The sequence below is a fragment of the Plecotus auritus genome, assembly GCF_963455305.1.
Source record: "Plecotus auritus genome assembly, chromosome: 6".
Lineage (NCBI taxonomy): Eukaryota > Metazoa > Chordata > Mammalia > Chiroptera > Vespertilionidae > Plecotus > Plecotus auritus.
In genome coordinates, this window is record NC_137773.1 from 33,927,513 (window position 1) to 33,940,526 (window position 13,014).

Consider the following 13,014-nt stretch of genomic DNA (forward strand, 5'->3'; position numbering starts at 1 on the left):
CACTATATGTCTTGACACATAGTAGGCAGCTCATTAGAGAGAGATGCTGCTCCTTGCACCAATAGAACTGCAATAGGAACACTTTGCAGGTTTGCTCCGCTGCAGGAATACACCCAAGGTAGTTCAGACCTTCACTGGTGACCACAAGCAGCATCTCCCCAGCCTCGGACAGGTCCTAGGACTCTTGCCACCTAGAACAGGTCTGTCATAGTAAACTTGGATAACTGGTCACCACTCTAGGGTTCTTAACTCAAGTAACAACTCGCACAGACACACAGTGAGGAATACAACCCAGGAGCATTTCCTCAGGCAAGATCCTCCAGATTCCTAGCCCCCACGTGAGCTCACTTGTTCTGATTTGTGGCTAAACTAGTCTAAACTTGTGGTTAGGATTTAATTCCGTCATTTAACAAATATTTATCAGCACTTGCTGTGTGCTAGACCCTTGTCCCCAGAAGCCCCCGAGTTATCTGGAATTTGTTTTCCAGCTAAGCACTTCACATATATGATTTCATTTCATCCTCACGACAGCTCTCCTAGGCCAGTGGTCGGCAAACTCATTAGTCAACAGAGCCAAATATCAACAGTACAATGATTGAAATTTCTTTTGAGAGCTAATTTTTTTAAACTTAAACTTCTTCTAATAACACTTCTCCAAAATAGACTCGCCCAGGCCGTGGTATTTTGTGGAAGAACCACACTCAAGAGGCCAAAGAGCTGCATGTGGCTTTCGAGCCGCAGTTTGCCGACCACTGTCCTAGGCTATTTCCCAAGTTACAAATGGGGAAAATAAAACTCAGGAAGTTAACTAATTTGCTCAGAATCATACAGCCAGTGTGTGGAAAGGCCACTCTCAACCTCAGGTCTTGTCTGACTCTTAAGTCCATGCTCCTCCTCCTCCACCTACTCATAAATGGGACAGCCCCTGCTGATGGAGCTCAAACATAGAATAGCAAGTAGCATGGTAAGTGCCACAACAGGGGGTATACACGATATTGTGGTGGAGTAGAGGAGAACAGGGAGGCTTCCCTATTCCATGGTGGGGTCATAGAGGGCTTCCTGAAATTGATGACAGCTGAGCAAAGTCTTAAAGAATAATTGGGAATGAAATGGACCTTGAAGTGAGAGAACAATGTTCCAGGCAGATGGTCCAGCACATTCCAAGAGGGAGCATATTGGGATTAATTTAAAGACAAGGATGGGAATGGCATGTAATAAGGTTAGAGACTTCTAAAGATGACTAACTGGTTTCTCTTCTAGAGCATATCCTATCCCCAGAGAGTAACCCAGATTGTTTTCATTTAGCCAGGGACAAGTGGTGGCCCTCAGACCCTCAGATCATATCAGAAGGGCTGTACGCAATAGCTGTCGTGCTGAGCTTCTCTCGAATCGCGTACATCCTGCCAGCCAACGAAAGTTTTGGGCCCTTGCAGATCTCCCTGGGGAGAACCGTGAAAGATATCTTCAAGTTCATGGTCATTTTCATCATGGTATTTGTGGCCTTCATGATTGGGATGTTCAATCTGTACTCCTATTACCGAGGTGCAAAGTACAACCCAGCGTTTACAACGTGAGTATCCCAGGGCTCCCCTGAGGTCTCTGTGGGCTTTCTAGGAGTCTTTGAGAGTCTCTTGCAGGTAGCTCTTTACAGAGACTCAGGTTTCCTTGGTATTTCTAACGGTTAATGGCAACTTTATTCAAGGGTACTTTATAGTTCATGTTCTCAAGTTGGAAGAACAGAAGAGCTGGGTTCAATCCTCATTTTGCCACTTACACGCTATATGTTCCTTAACTTCTCTGATCCTTAGTTTCCTCATCTTTTATTTTTTTTATCTCTGGTCTCTTTTAAAAATATATATATATGTCTTTGTTTATTTTAGAGACAGAGGAAGGGAGAGGGAAATAGAGAAACATCAATGCAAGAGAGAAACATAGATCAGCTTCCTCTTGGACATTCCACACTGGGGATCGAGCCCACAACCTGGGCATGTGCCCTGGTGTGGAATCAATTGCCAGCCAGAGCAGTTTCTTCATCTTTAAAATAAGGATAATACAGATAATAATAGTACCTGCTTAATAGGGATAGTGTGCCCTGGCCAGGGGGCTCAGTTGGTTGGAGCGTTGTCCTATGCACCAAAAGGTTGCAAGTTCAATTCCCGATCAGGGCACATAACTAAGTTGTGGGTTCCATCCCTGGTTGGGGTACATATAGGAAGCAACCAATTGATTGTTACTCTCACATTGATGTTTCTCTCTCTCTCCCTCTCTCTCTCTCTCTCTCTCTCTCTCTCTCTCTCTCTCTCTCTCTCTCAATAAAAACACATCCTTGGGTGAGGATTTAAAGAAAATTAGAATACTGTGAAGATTCAATGAGCTGATATAGCTGCCGCACACTAAGTTCAATAAATGGAAAGAACTGTTATCACTATTATTATTATTGGCTTAGCCTGTGTTACCTAGAAAACAATGCTCTGGGCAAATCTTGCATGCCAACACATTAATGGAGCAAGAGAGTTGCAATCGAAATGAAATAAGACTAAGGAAAATGGAAAATGCAGTGTGGGAGGAGGGAAAGCACATACTGGTTGCTAACTTGGCCACCATCTACCAGAACATAAAACTTGGTCATGACAGACTTCTCCAGGAAGACTAATGGAAACACCACATCTCAGAATAGCCCATCAGGATGAGGAATCAAGACTTTATCAGCCAGATCTTTTCCATCTGCTGTCTGTCATGAGTCAAAGTCACTGCCCAGGCCCTAGGACATTAACTTGCCTGCACTTCCAGGGAAGCCCCTGGGAAAACCATATCCATATAACATGGGAGGTAGGTCTGCTAGTGGACACAGGTCAGCAGCTCTCCATGCCTGACTGAGCAAGCCAGCACCTGTGCATGGCCACTGAGCAAGTCCTGCAGTATCATGTGCCTCAGCAGCAGTAGGGAAGGCCCAGTCAAGGGAAGCAAGAGACATGTGGTGCAAGCATGAGGCTGGGCACAGTCAGGTGGATACATCAGGGCCCAGAAGCAATTGTTGCAGACAGAGCAAGGCAGTGGCACAGCCTCCCCCCACAGAGCTGGTGTCAGATCTCAGTGAACCTGTGTCTCCGAAGACCTGTGTTCCTCCCCTCTGTGGGGGATGCCAGGCATCTCCTGGAGAGGATCAGTAGCATTGAGCAGTGGGCTAGTAGAATATAGCAGACCTGAGCTTTCATTATAGCAAAGGATGACCTTACTAATAGCCAAGTCACTGGGCTTATCTGAGCTTGTGTCTGTGCAGACAAGTATAAATAAGACTTCCCACCTTAAATACCCCTTTAGTGATCAATGAGGCAGTTTAGTAAAGTGCCTTAGGCACATAAGTGTTTCTGTCCAGGTCCCACCCTAGGCCACCTAGACCCAGAACTTCTCCCTGCCTTCAAGCTCCTGCCTAGAATCTCCAGCCATAGTCAGGTCTCCAGCCACAGGCACAGCAGTTGGGACCAACAGGGTTAAGTACTTCTTGACATCTCTAAGAACCCAGACCCAATGCAATGAACCCCGTGCCCCACCCAAGTGGAATTACCAAGAAGGGTGGGGGCCCCACTGCTGCTGAACCACAGAAGCTATTACTCTCTGAAGCAAAGAAGTAGTGTATGTTCACATTGAGCAAGTGCCCGACCCAGTGCTGAGAAATGCACTTGAGGAGTGCCTGGCTCTTCCCCTCAGCGCATGCACCCCACGGCTCAGACAGACAAGGTTTTAGTCTGAGCTTTCATCTTATTAAGCAGTATGGCCTTGAGCAACTGATTAAACCCCCTAGACTTCAGTTTCCCCATATCTGAAGTGAGAACACTAAGATGATCAGCATCACAGGATTGCTGTAAGGATCCAATAAGAAGAAATAAGACTGAATCCATCCTTGGTGTATAATAAGCCTTCAGTGAATGGTGGTGATCATAATAAAAATGGTGAATGAGGAGAAAAGGGGAGGGTAAACTGCAAGAAAAGATACCTGTGGACTGATTTGGCTCCACAGGACCCTTTCTGGACAGGGGCCTAATTTACAAACTGTCTACCAGCTCAGGCCAAGATTATTAGTGAATCAGTGTACTCCAAAACCCAGTGATCAACTGTGGAAGGAATTAAATCACCCAAAAGCACATTTGCTGTAGACCTGCTAGAGGCAAAGTTAAATGTATCCACTATGGGATGAATTGTTATTGAACAACAGTCAAGATGTCAGTTGATAAACACAGGTTCCACCCCTTGATGGTCAGGCCCTGATGTCCCTCCTGTGTTTCCAGTCTAGCACAATGCTTGCACACAGTATAGTTCACCAACTGTTTCATTAAAAAGAATGAGGGAATGAACAGGAGAAATGAAGCTAGATTCGAGGCAGATTGGGAACCTGACCATGTGGACTCTATCCCATTTCTACTACCCTGGGTGTTCTGCGCCACATTCCTGCACCGCCTGCCCACAGCTCCTCAGAGGTCAGTGCCATGACACATGGGAAGATGGAAAAGGTCATGACTTAGAGCAGGACTGACCTGGCCACAATTCCCAGCTAGATGCAGCACAGCTAATCTACAGGGAAAAGGTGAAAAGAGGAGAAAGAGACAAAGCAATTGGCTTATCCCATGTGCTGGGAACCAAATGGAGACTTCCTAGACATGAGGAACCCAACCAAAGGGGACCCAGGTCCTCCAGGATAGGGAAGGGAAGGTGTCATAGTGGCAGCAAGTGCAGTGAAGAAAGGATTGGATATTTATCACCTTTGCAGCTCCTAAAATGGGATGCACAGCTGTAAATAGAATTACATTGAACAGGAAAAGAGTCAATAGAGCAGTGAGGTGGAGAGGAAAGAATGGATTTTTGTAAATGCCATCTCTTACCTTTTGAATGCTCTCTAGAGCATGTCAGCACTTAGAACCTTCTTTGATAAACAAAAAGCCACACTAGAGATAAGTGTCTCATGCATTAGGGAACTCAGAGCTATTTTGAGAACCAGCTAAGCTGATGATAAAGACCAATGACCCCTCTCAGGTGAATGTTTGCTTCATAGCGGCTCATGCCCACGCCGCCCTTCCCAGCTCAGGATCTTCCATTTGGCTCACCCACAGGGGGTCTTTTTGAGTTTGTAGGGAAAGATGGTCCTACAGAGTTGGAAAATTCAATCCTACAGAAAGGAAATTTGGCTGGGAGAATAGTGTAGGTATCCTTGCCCCATCACTGACCCCCAACCCACCCCAAAACTCACCCCGGCTATGTTCAAGGACAGCTTAGGTCTCTAAAGACTGTTCAGGAGCTCACTTTGCAGTCCATCTATTAGGAACTAACAGAGAGCTATCTTACAGGAACCTTGTTCACCTTAGGGGTGCAGTCCCAGGTCAGCTCACAAAAGCCACTCCCACTTAAATACCACCCAGTAGAGTACTATCCCAGATGGGAGATGTAGGGACATCCTGGGACCAACGGAAAGGTTTCTCTAGCAATGGCAGACCCCCAACCCTCAGCCAAGCCCTGCCCTAATCCCCATTGTGTTCCAGTTCTGGAATCACACACCTCCTTCCCCACCCATATTCCCATCCCTCATCCGACAGACCTCAAGGAGGGGGTAAGAAGAAAACAGACAGATTGAATGGAATCTGCCACAGGATGAATAAACACAGTCTGAGCAGTCTTGATTGAGATCAATGATTCTCAAACCACACCAGAATCATCTGGGGAGATGGCTAAACTTGGGCCTTCCCAGGCTCTACTCCTTTGAGTTCTACATAAGGCCTGGAAGCCTGCATTAACAAGCCACTGGGGGATTCTGATTCAGTTGGTCTTAGGACCATGCAATGAGAAATGCTAATCTGACTCAACCTCATCATTACTCAGATAGGGAAGTGGAGACCAGTCTCAGCTCTGCATTAAAAAAGTAGGGAGCGAGCTCTGGAGTCAGATCCTATAAGCATTTCCCAATCTTTCAGCTTCCTTTCACTTCAGAACCACCAGTTTCCTCAAAGGTCTGGGTCATGTGTAGCTGCTTCTGTGTAGGAGGCTGACCTGAAGGGAAGAGCAGGAACGGGGCTGACTGGACATCACAGATAGTGCACCTGCTGACAGCTCACTGTCTCCAAGCCACTTCCATTATAAACTGCAAATGACCCATGGAAAGGAGGAGATGTTCAGATATGTTTTATGCTCTCAGAGTACAAAATCAAATATCCTAAGGCCAGGGTGAGGATGTGAAAAGTAAACTACCTGAGAATGCACTTTCTTTCAGAAAGCCTGTTAAGAAAAGCTCTCAATTCCAACTGTTAGGAATTTTGTTCTAAAGGGGACCATATCTTTGATTTTATAATGGAAATCAGTAGACAAATAGGATTTGGTTTTTGGTGTTTTGTTTTATAGTCAACTTTGCTGAAATGGACATATTTCATAAAGCAAGGATTTTTCTGCTTAAGAGACTGTATGGAAATCTTGGGGTCCCAGCACTCTGTAATAAGTTAGAAAAAGAGAGACAAAAACTCCTTGGCCCACTAATGAAATGCACCTGAATGAGAATGCACAGTAAAAGGTGGCCTTCTTTATATCCATCCAATTGGTGACCATCGCAGAACAGGTACACAGATGTAACCAAGAATGCCCAGGATGGGGGGACCCATGATGGGCTCCTCATCTTCCCTTTGGGTAAACTTGGCCTCCTGCACTTACTTCTGATTGGAGATTAAATGTGGGCCCTGACCTCCAAAGATGATCCCAGTCAATGTTTTCCACAAGCTGTTATGGAGGCAGCTTCACAGCACAGCTGGGTTGAGACTTTTCTAATAAAAAAAAATACTTTTCCTAAGGTTATTCTGTCTCCCAGGAATCTTTTTAATGGAAGGAGCTTCAGCAGTGCTAGGCAAAAGTAGAAGCTTGTTTTCCACGACAGTTATGGAAAATTTCCATAACTGATTCATATGCCCAAAAGGAGCAGAAGGCACTGATTCAGCACCGCCAGCTCAGAGGCTGGCTCCAATGAACCTGAAGGGGCACTGGGGCTGAGGGAGACTCTCTGAGACTCTGTCCATGCTGACCCCACCCCTAGGACCCCTGCATTATCCTGTTATTGAACAATTTATGATAAGCACATGAACTGCTCTCCCGTTTGATCCACCTAACAATGGAATGACACAGATATTACTACCAGGAAACTGAGGCTCAGAGAGATGCTGGACTTTTCCAAGATCACAGAACCAAGAAGAAGCTTTGAACCCAAATCTGCATGACTCCAAGCCCATCCTCTACCTATTGACCAGAAATTCCCCCCACTTCCCACACCAGGGCATATGCTCTGAGGTAGAAGCTGGGTGTCTTTACAATAGCTTTCCTGTGGCTATTCTAAAAAATAGCATATGAAACTCAAGATTATTGATGATCACTGAGAACCTGGTGATTCTACATATCTCAGCTCTGAATATGCAGCCTGCAATTGTCCTCTGGGTAAAGCAGCTTTCTACTCCAAAGTGTGTACATTCATTTGACAAATACTGTGGAGAAGCTACCCAATGGCAAGTTCTGTGTTTGGCTCTGGGGTCATTGAGGTTAATAAAACAATCCTCTCATCCCTAAGAAACTCATAAACAAGTAGGGGAGTCTGAAAAGTAAAAAAAAAGCAAGCATCAGCTATTATGGAGACAGCTTCACAGCATAGCTGGGTTGAGACTTTTCTAATCAAAAATATTCTCAAAAGGGTACTTGGGCAGCATAATGAGGAAGAAGCACTGGACTCTGTCTGGCAAGGTCAAGGAAGGCTTCATGGAGTGGGTGACCCTAAAAAGGTCTTTGAGGGTGACTAGGAGGACATTCCAACCTGTGCAAAGTGTAAACAAGCAGGGCCTTTTTTTTTTTTTTTTTTTTTTTTTTTTTTTGAGGTGAAGGAGAAAGTAGCTGCCTTACCGCCCAGATACTGATGTGCTCAGATGTTTCAATGCCTCATGGTACAAAAATTTTCTTTAAAAAAAATAAAAGCTGCTTCCATGTCTGGTCACAAAGGTGGCAAGAAGTAGGTCAAGGAGACAGATAAGACACTGGAGCAGAAACAAAAAGAGAAGAAGAAATATGAGGAGCTCAAACTGAGGGGCACATGGAAGGGCCCCCTGGCCATAGTGGAATTAAGAAATCTGCCAAAAAGTAAGCTGTTCTTTGTGCCTAAGGCATGGTGATCCTTAATTCCATTCCTGTCTAAACATCTGGATTCCCTGCCCTACTATCTGCTGCCACATATAGCTAGCATGAAATATTATCTGGGAGCTTGTTGTGCATTTAAGAATCAACTTTTATAAAAAGGAAAAGAAAAAGTAGGCAAGAGTTTGGGGAAATGGCAGAAGGTCAGATCAGATAACCCAGCAGGAGCCAGTGAAGTTCATCCTGATAGGGTGTTAGCTCTCCACTGAGGCTTTGTAAAAAAGAGGAAGTGAGATCAGATCTGCCTTCAGAGAGAGTACTGTGGCAACTGGGCTCCAGAGGGTGGGAAGAGGAGCCCTTGGTTGGCCACGCTTGGTGCTGGCGATTTATTTTTATTTTTATCTTATTTTATTTTGTGCTGGCGATTTTATGGTAAGCAAAAATAGTCACGGCTCCTCCCTACATGGAACTTGCAGACTGTTTGGGAAGACAGATGTTTAATAGTCACAGGAATGAGGGCATGTTACCTATTGAGAAAATGTTCTAAAATAAAGCAACTTGAAAGATGCTGAGCTAGATCTATTACGAGACTGTGGCAGGAAGCTGGGTGAGAGAAATGCAAGCCCGAATTAAGGGAGTGGCAGTGTAATGGAGAACAGGCGATGGAGCAGGGATGTTGAGGAGGTTAGAGTGGCTAGGACATGATGATGGCCTGAATGTGGGGTGTGAGAGAAGGAGCATGTTCTCAGGGTTTTGACATTGGGAAGGCTCCAGGATTTGGGGAGGGAGTCAAGGATGGTATGATGGGGAGGAGGACAAGGTCCCTGGTGATTCAGGAAAGTGACAGGGGCTTTGGTCTTCTCCAGGACTCATTCCTAACAGAAATGAAGACAAACAGACCCACATCCCAGAAGCTAGTGTATAGTCCATGTCCTAAGGGATTAGAGGAATAGTGGGGCCTTGAGAAGGACGGCCCCATTCTCAGCACTGAGGGCCAAACAGAGACTTGCTGAAGGGTTAAAATAGTTCTTTAAAAGTGACATATTGTACTTGGCAAGCAGAAAACAAGAGCCTGAGATTTCCCTGACCCAAGAAAGGGAAAAAGGGAGACAGTAAGGGAAGCCATAAAGGTCCAGAGACATCCAGAAGGAAGTGACGAGTCAGAGAGCCTCCTGACAGCAAAGAACCACACCCCTAAGAAGGATCTGTCTGCAGAGGAGGTCCTGCTTGGGCAGCCAAGGCTAGGTTACATTGTCTGCCCTCGGAGACTCACTATAACTCATGGCCTATTAAGAGAAACCAGGGAAAGTTCCTGGCATCACAGGACCGTGGCCTACGTGGGATGTGTAATGGAATCAGCCATCTTCACATTATAGAGGGCACATTTTTCCAGGATACATTTTTCCGTGTTAAAATATGGGCACCTCTGATATATGTGTTATCATACTGTATTATATTTTGAAAATTATAATCTTGCCTTTCATCTTATAAATTCAAGTAAGGCATAAGGGTTTTGGGGGAATTATAGAGTTTATTATGCCTATTTTCAGTGGAGAAATCAGCACAGAGAAGTCTGAAGTTGATGGAGGAGACTTCAGTGGTCAATGATTGGGCCCAGGTCAGGCTCAGAGAGGCTGAGCAGCTAGAAATGGCCTTAGTGTGTCAATATATATATATATATATATATATATATATATATATCTTAAATATATACGTTGGGTCTATCAAAAGTTCTTATCTTAACACTAGAGGCCTGGTGCACGAAATTCGTGCATGGGGTGGGGGGTGGGGGGTGTGTCTCTCAGCCCAGCCTGCACCCTCCCCAATCTGGGATCCCTCTCACAATCCAGGACTGCTGGCTCCCAACCGCTCGCCTGCCTGCCTGCCTGATTGCCCCTAACCGCTTCTGCCTGCCAGCCTAATCACCCCCTAACCACTCCCCTACCAACCTGATCAACGCCTAACTGCTCCCCTGCTTGCCCGATTGCCCCTAACTGCCCTCCCCTGTCAGCCTGGTCACCCCCAACTGCCCTCCCCTGCTGGTCATCTTGTGGTGGCCATGTTGTGTCCACATAGGGGCAGCCATCTTTGACCACATGGGGGCAGCCATCTTATGTGTTGGAGTGATGGTCAATTTGCATATTACCTCTTTATTATATAGGATAACTCTCCAATAAGTGCAATAAGTGATAAAAATATAGATCTTTTCCTGGGCTATTTTTTTTTTGTTGTTGTTAATCCTCACCCAAGGATATTTTTCCATTGATTTTTAGAGAGAGTTTAAGTGAGGAAGAGGAGGAGGAGGGAGCGGGAAAGAGAGGGGGGAAGAGAGAGAGACAGAGGGGGAGAGAGAGAGATAGACATCGATTGGTTGCCTCCCACACACACCCCCACCAAGGCTAGGGATCAAACCCACAACTCAGATATGTGCCCTTGACTGGGAATTGATTCTGTGACCCTTCAGTGCACGGGCCAATGCTCTAACCACTAGCTCCTGGGCTACTTTAGAAGGATGATTATGCCTGCTACCAAAAGGCATTCTACTATCCTATAATGTTTATTTATACCCTCTCCTCATGTTTATTCATGATATGAATTTTAAACGCCTGGTACCTTTGAGCTTCTGGAACAGGCTAAGAGGCCACAAAGTTTTGAGGGAAAAGAATTGATGATACACTGAAAATGTGCCTTTTTGGATGTTTTCACAGCATGTTCTCAGGCATTTCCCCAAGTCCTTTTTCTTATACTCAGACTGACAGTAGCCATCACCCTACCTTTTTATTCACTAAAATTCAGTTTTAAGATATAACTTAGGTTTAAACTGTAATTCTTCTAAGTGACAGAGGGACAGGAAACTGAACTGTCCAGGGTTAGCTCTAGAGAGCTATCAGAAGAGACAGTTCTTGGGTGAATCTGAGCACTCATTTTCCCAGAATTCAATCATTCATTGACAAAAATGTTTACTGAGTCCCTACTATGAGCTGGGCGCTGTTCTGGGTACTGATGACAGAACAGTGAGCAAGTGAGCAGGCCCTGCCCTTGTGGAGGTTGAGTTCCTCCATGATTGTGATAATAGGGAAGAGACCCAAAAATATTTTTTTTTCTTTTTTTAATATTTTTATTGATTTCAGAGAGGAACGGAGAGGGTGAGAGAAACATCAATGATGGGACAATCATTGATCAGCTGCCTCCTGCACGTCCCCAACTGGGGATCAAGCCCGCAACCTGGGCATGTGCCCTTGACCGGAATTGAACCCGGGACCCTTCAGTCCGCAGACCAATGCTCTATCCACTGAGCCAAAGTGGCCAGGGCCAAAAAAAATTTAAATAAACAGGTTAAGTGCTGAGAGCTAAGAAAAAAGAAAAACGTGTACAAAAGGGGAATTAGGAGAGGGCTTCCTTCAGACACAACAGTCAGAGAAGGCCTACTTGAGCATGTGACAATTAGTTAAAGCCTAGAGGATGAGAAAAATGAGTGGCCATGTGGAGAGAAAGGGAAAAGGCATTCCAGGCAGAGGAATGGGGGAGGCACAGAAGCAGGAGTGCCTTGCTGCTGTGGGCTAATGAGTTGGGGAAGATTCAGATTACTCAGGGCCTTGAGGCCTGAGCTAGGTGACTGAGTTCAGTTGTTAGCCTATGGAAAGCCACTAGAGAAGAGGGGCAGGATCTGATTCATGTTTTTAAAGGATTATTCTGAGAATTGATTGTAGGGTAGAAGTCTTTTGCCCTGATGCTGGAGCCAATTGCAGTTAAGAAAGAAAAAATAGCCCTAATAGGTTTGGCTCAGTGAATAGAGCATCGGCCTGTGGACTCAAGGGTCCCAGGTTCGATTCTGGTCAAGGGCATGTACCTTGGTTGAGGGCACATCCCCAGTGGGGGGTGTGCAGGAGGTGGCTGATTGATGTTTCTCTCTCATTGATGTTTCTAACTCTCTATCCCTCTCCCTTCCTCTCTGTAAAAAAATCAATAAAATACATTTAAAAAAAAAAAAAAGAAGAACAGCATTTAAAAAAAAAAGAAAGAAAAAATATGAATACTGGTAATAAAATTAGTAACATTTATCACACATTGGTTATGTGCCAGGAAGTATTTTATGCACTTCACAAGCATTCTATTAACTCATTTAATCCTCATGACAACCCTATGAAGTAGAGATTGTTGTTTTTCCATTTTACAGCTAGAAGAAAAAAAAAAAAAGCAGAGTTATTTGACCAAAAGCTCACCGTCAAACCCAGGTTTACCTAACTTCAAAGCCTGCACTCTGCCTCACCTGGACTAGTTGACACTGGGATAGGGAACCAAGAAGCCAAAATGTGTATCAGGGACTTATTCATTCATTCAATGGACATTGAACTTATCCAGCGCCTTCAGTGAGCCAAAATCTGGACTAGGTTTGGAGATTCAAAGGTGAAGAAAGCACAGCTGTGCCCTCGAGAAGCAACCAGGCTACTGGAGGAAGAGTTTGGTCCTCAGTATGAATAAGTCTGGGCTGTATGGGCTTTAGGCTTTGTGCATCCAAGTTCCTTGGCACTGACTCTGGGGCCAGACTCCTCTACTTCTGGACTGTCTAAATCAGTGATTTTCAACTGATAATTCAGGAATTATTAAAACATGCAATACCTGGTCAGTTGGGGGCACTGAACTCTTTTCCCTTAGATTGTCAAACAAACAAGCAAACAAAGAACAGCCGACACAACAATAGCCATCTGGTGTGAATGAATCAAAATTATACCTATTTTTTGTTATATCAGAAAAAAAAAGATTTTTTGTGTGTGTGTGCTACAGAATTTTAGTAATTGGTTTATGTATGCCATGAGATGAGAAAGGATAAAAATCGCTGGTCAAACTCCTCATGTAGGGCCCTAGAAAAAA

The 13,014-nt window shown here is 44.8% G+C and overlaps 1 protein-coding gene across 1 annotated transcript in view; it reads left to right on the plus strand.

Annotated features, from left to right (window-relative positions):
- Nucleotides 1–13,014, plus strand: part of TRPC7 (transient receptor potential cation channel subfamily C member 7) — a gene marked incomplete at its 5' end in the record, with an annotated part of 127,501 nt that overhangs the window by 96,248 nt on the left and 18,239 nt on the right. The window contains one exon of the mRNA XM_080675201.1: nt 1,306–1,570. Coding sequence (XP_080531327.1) covers nt 1,306–1,570 — 265 coding nt within the window. The remainder of the gene's footprint in view (nt 1–1,305; nt 1,571–13,014) is intronic.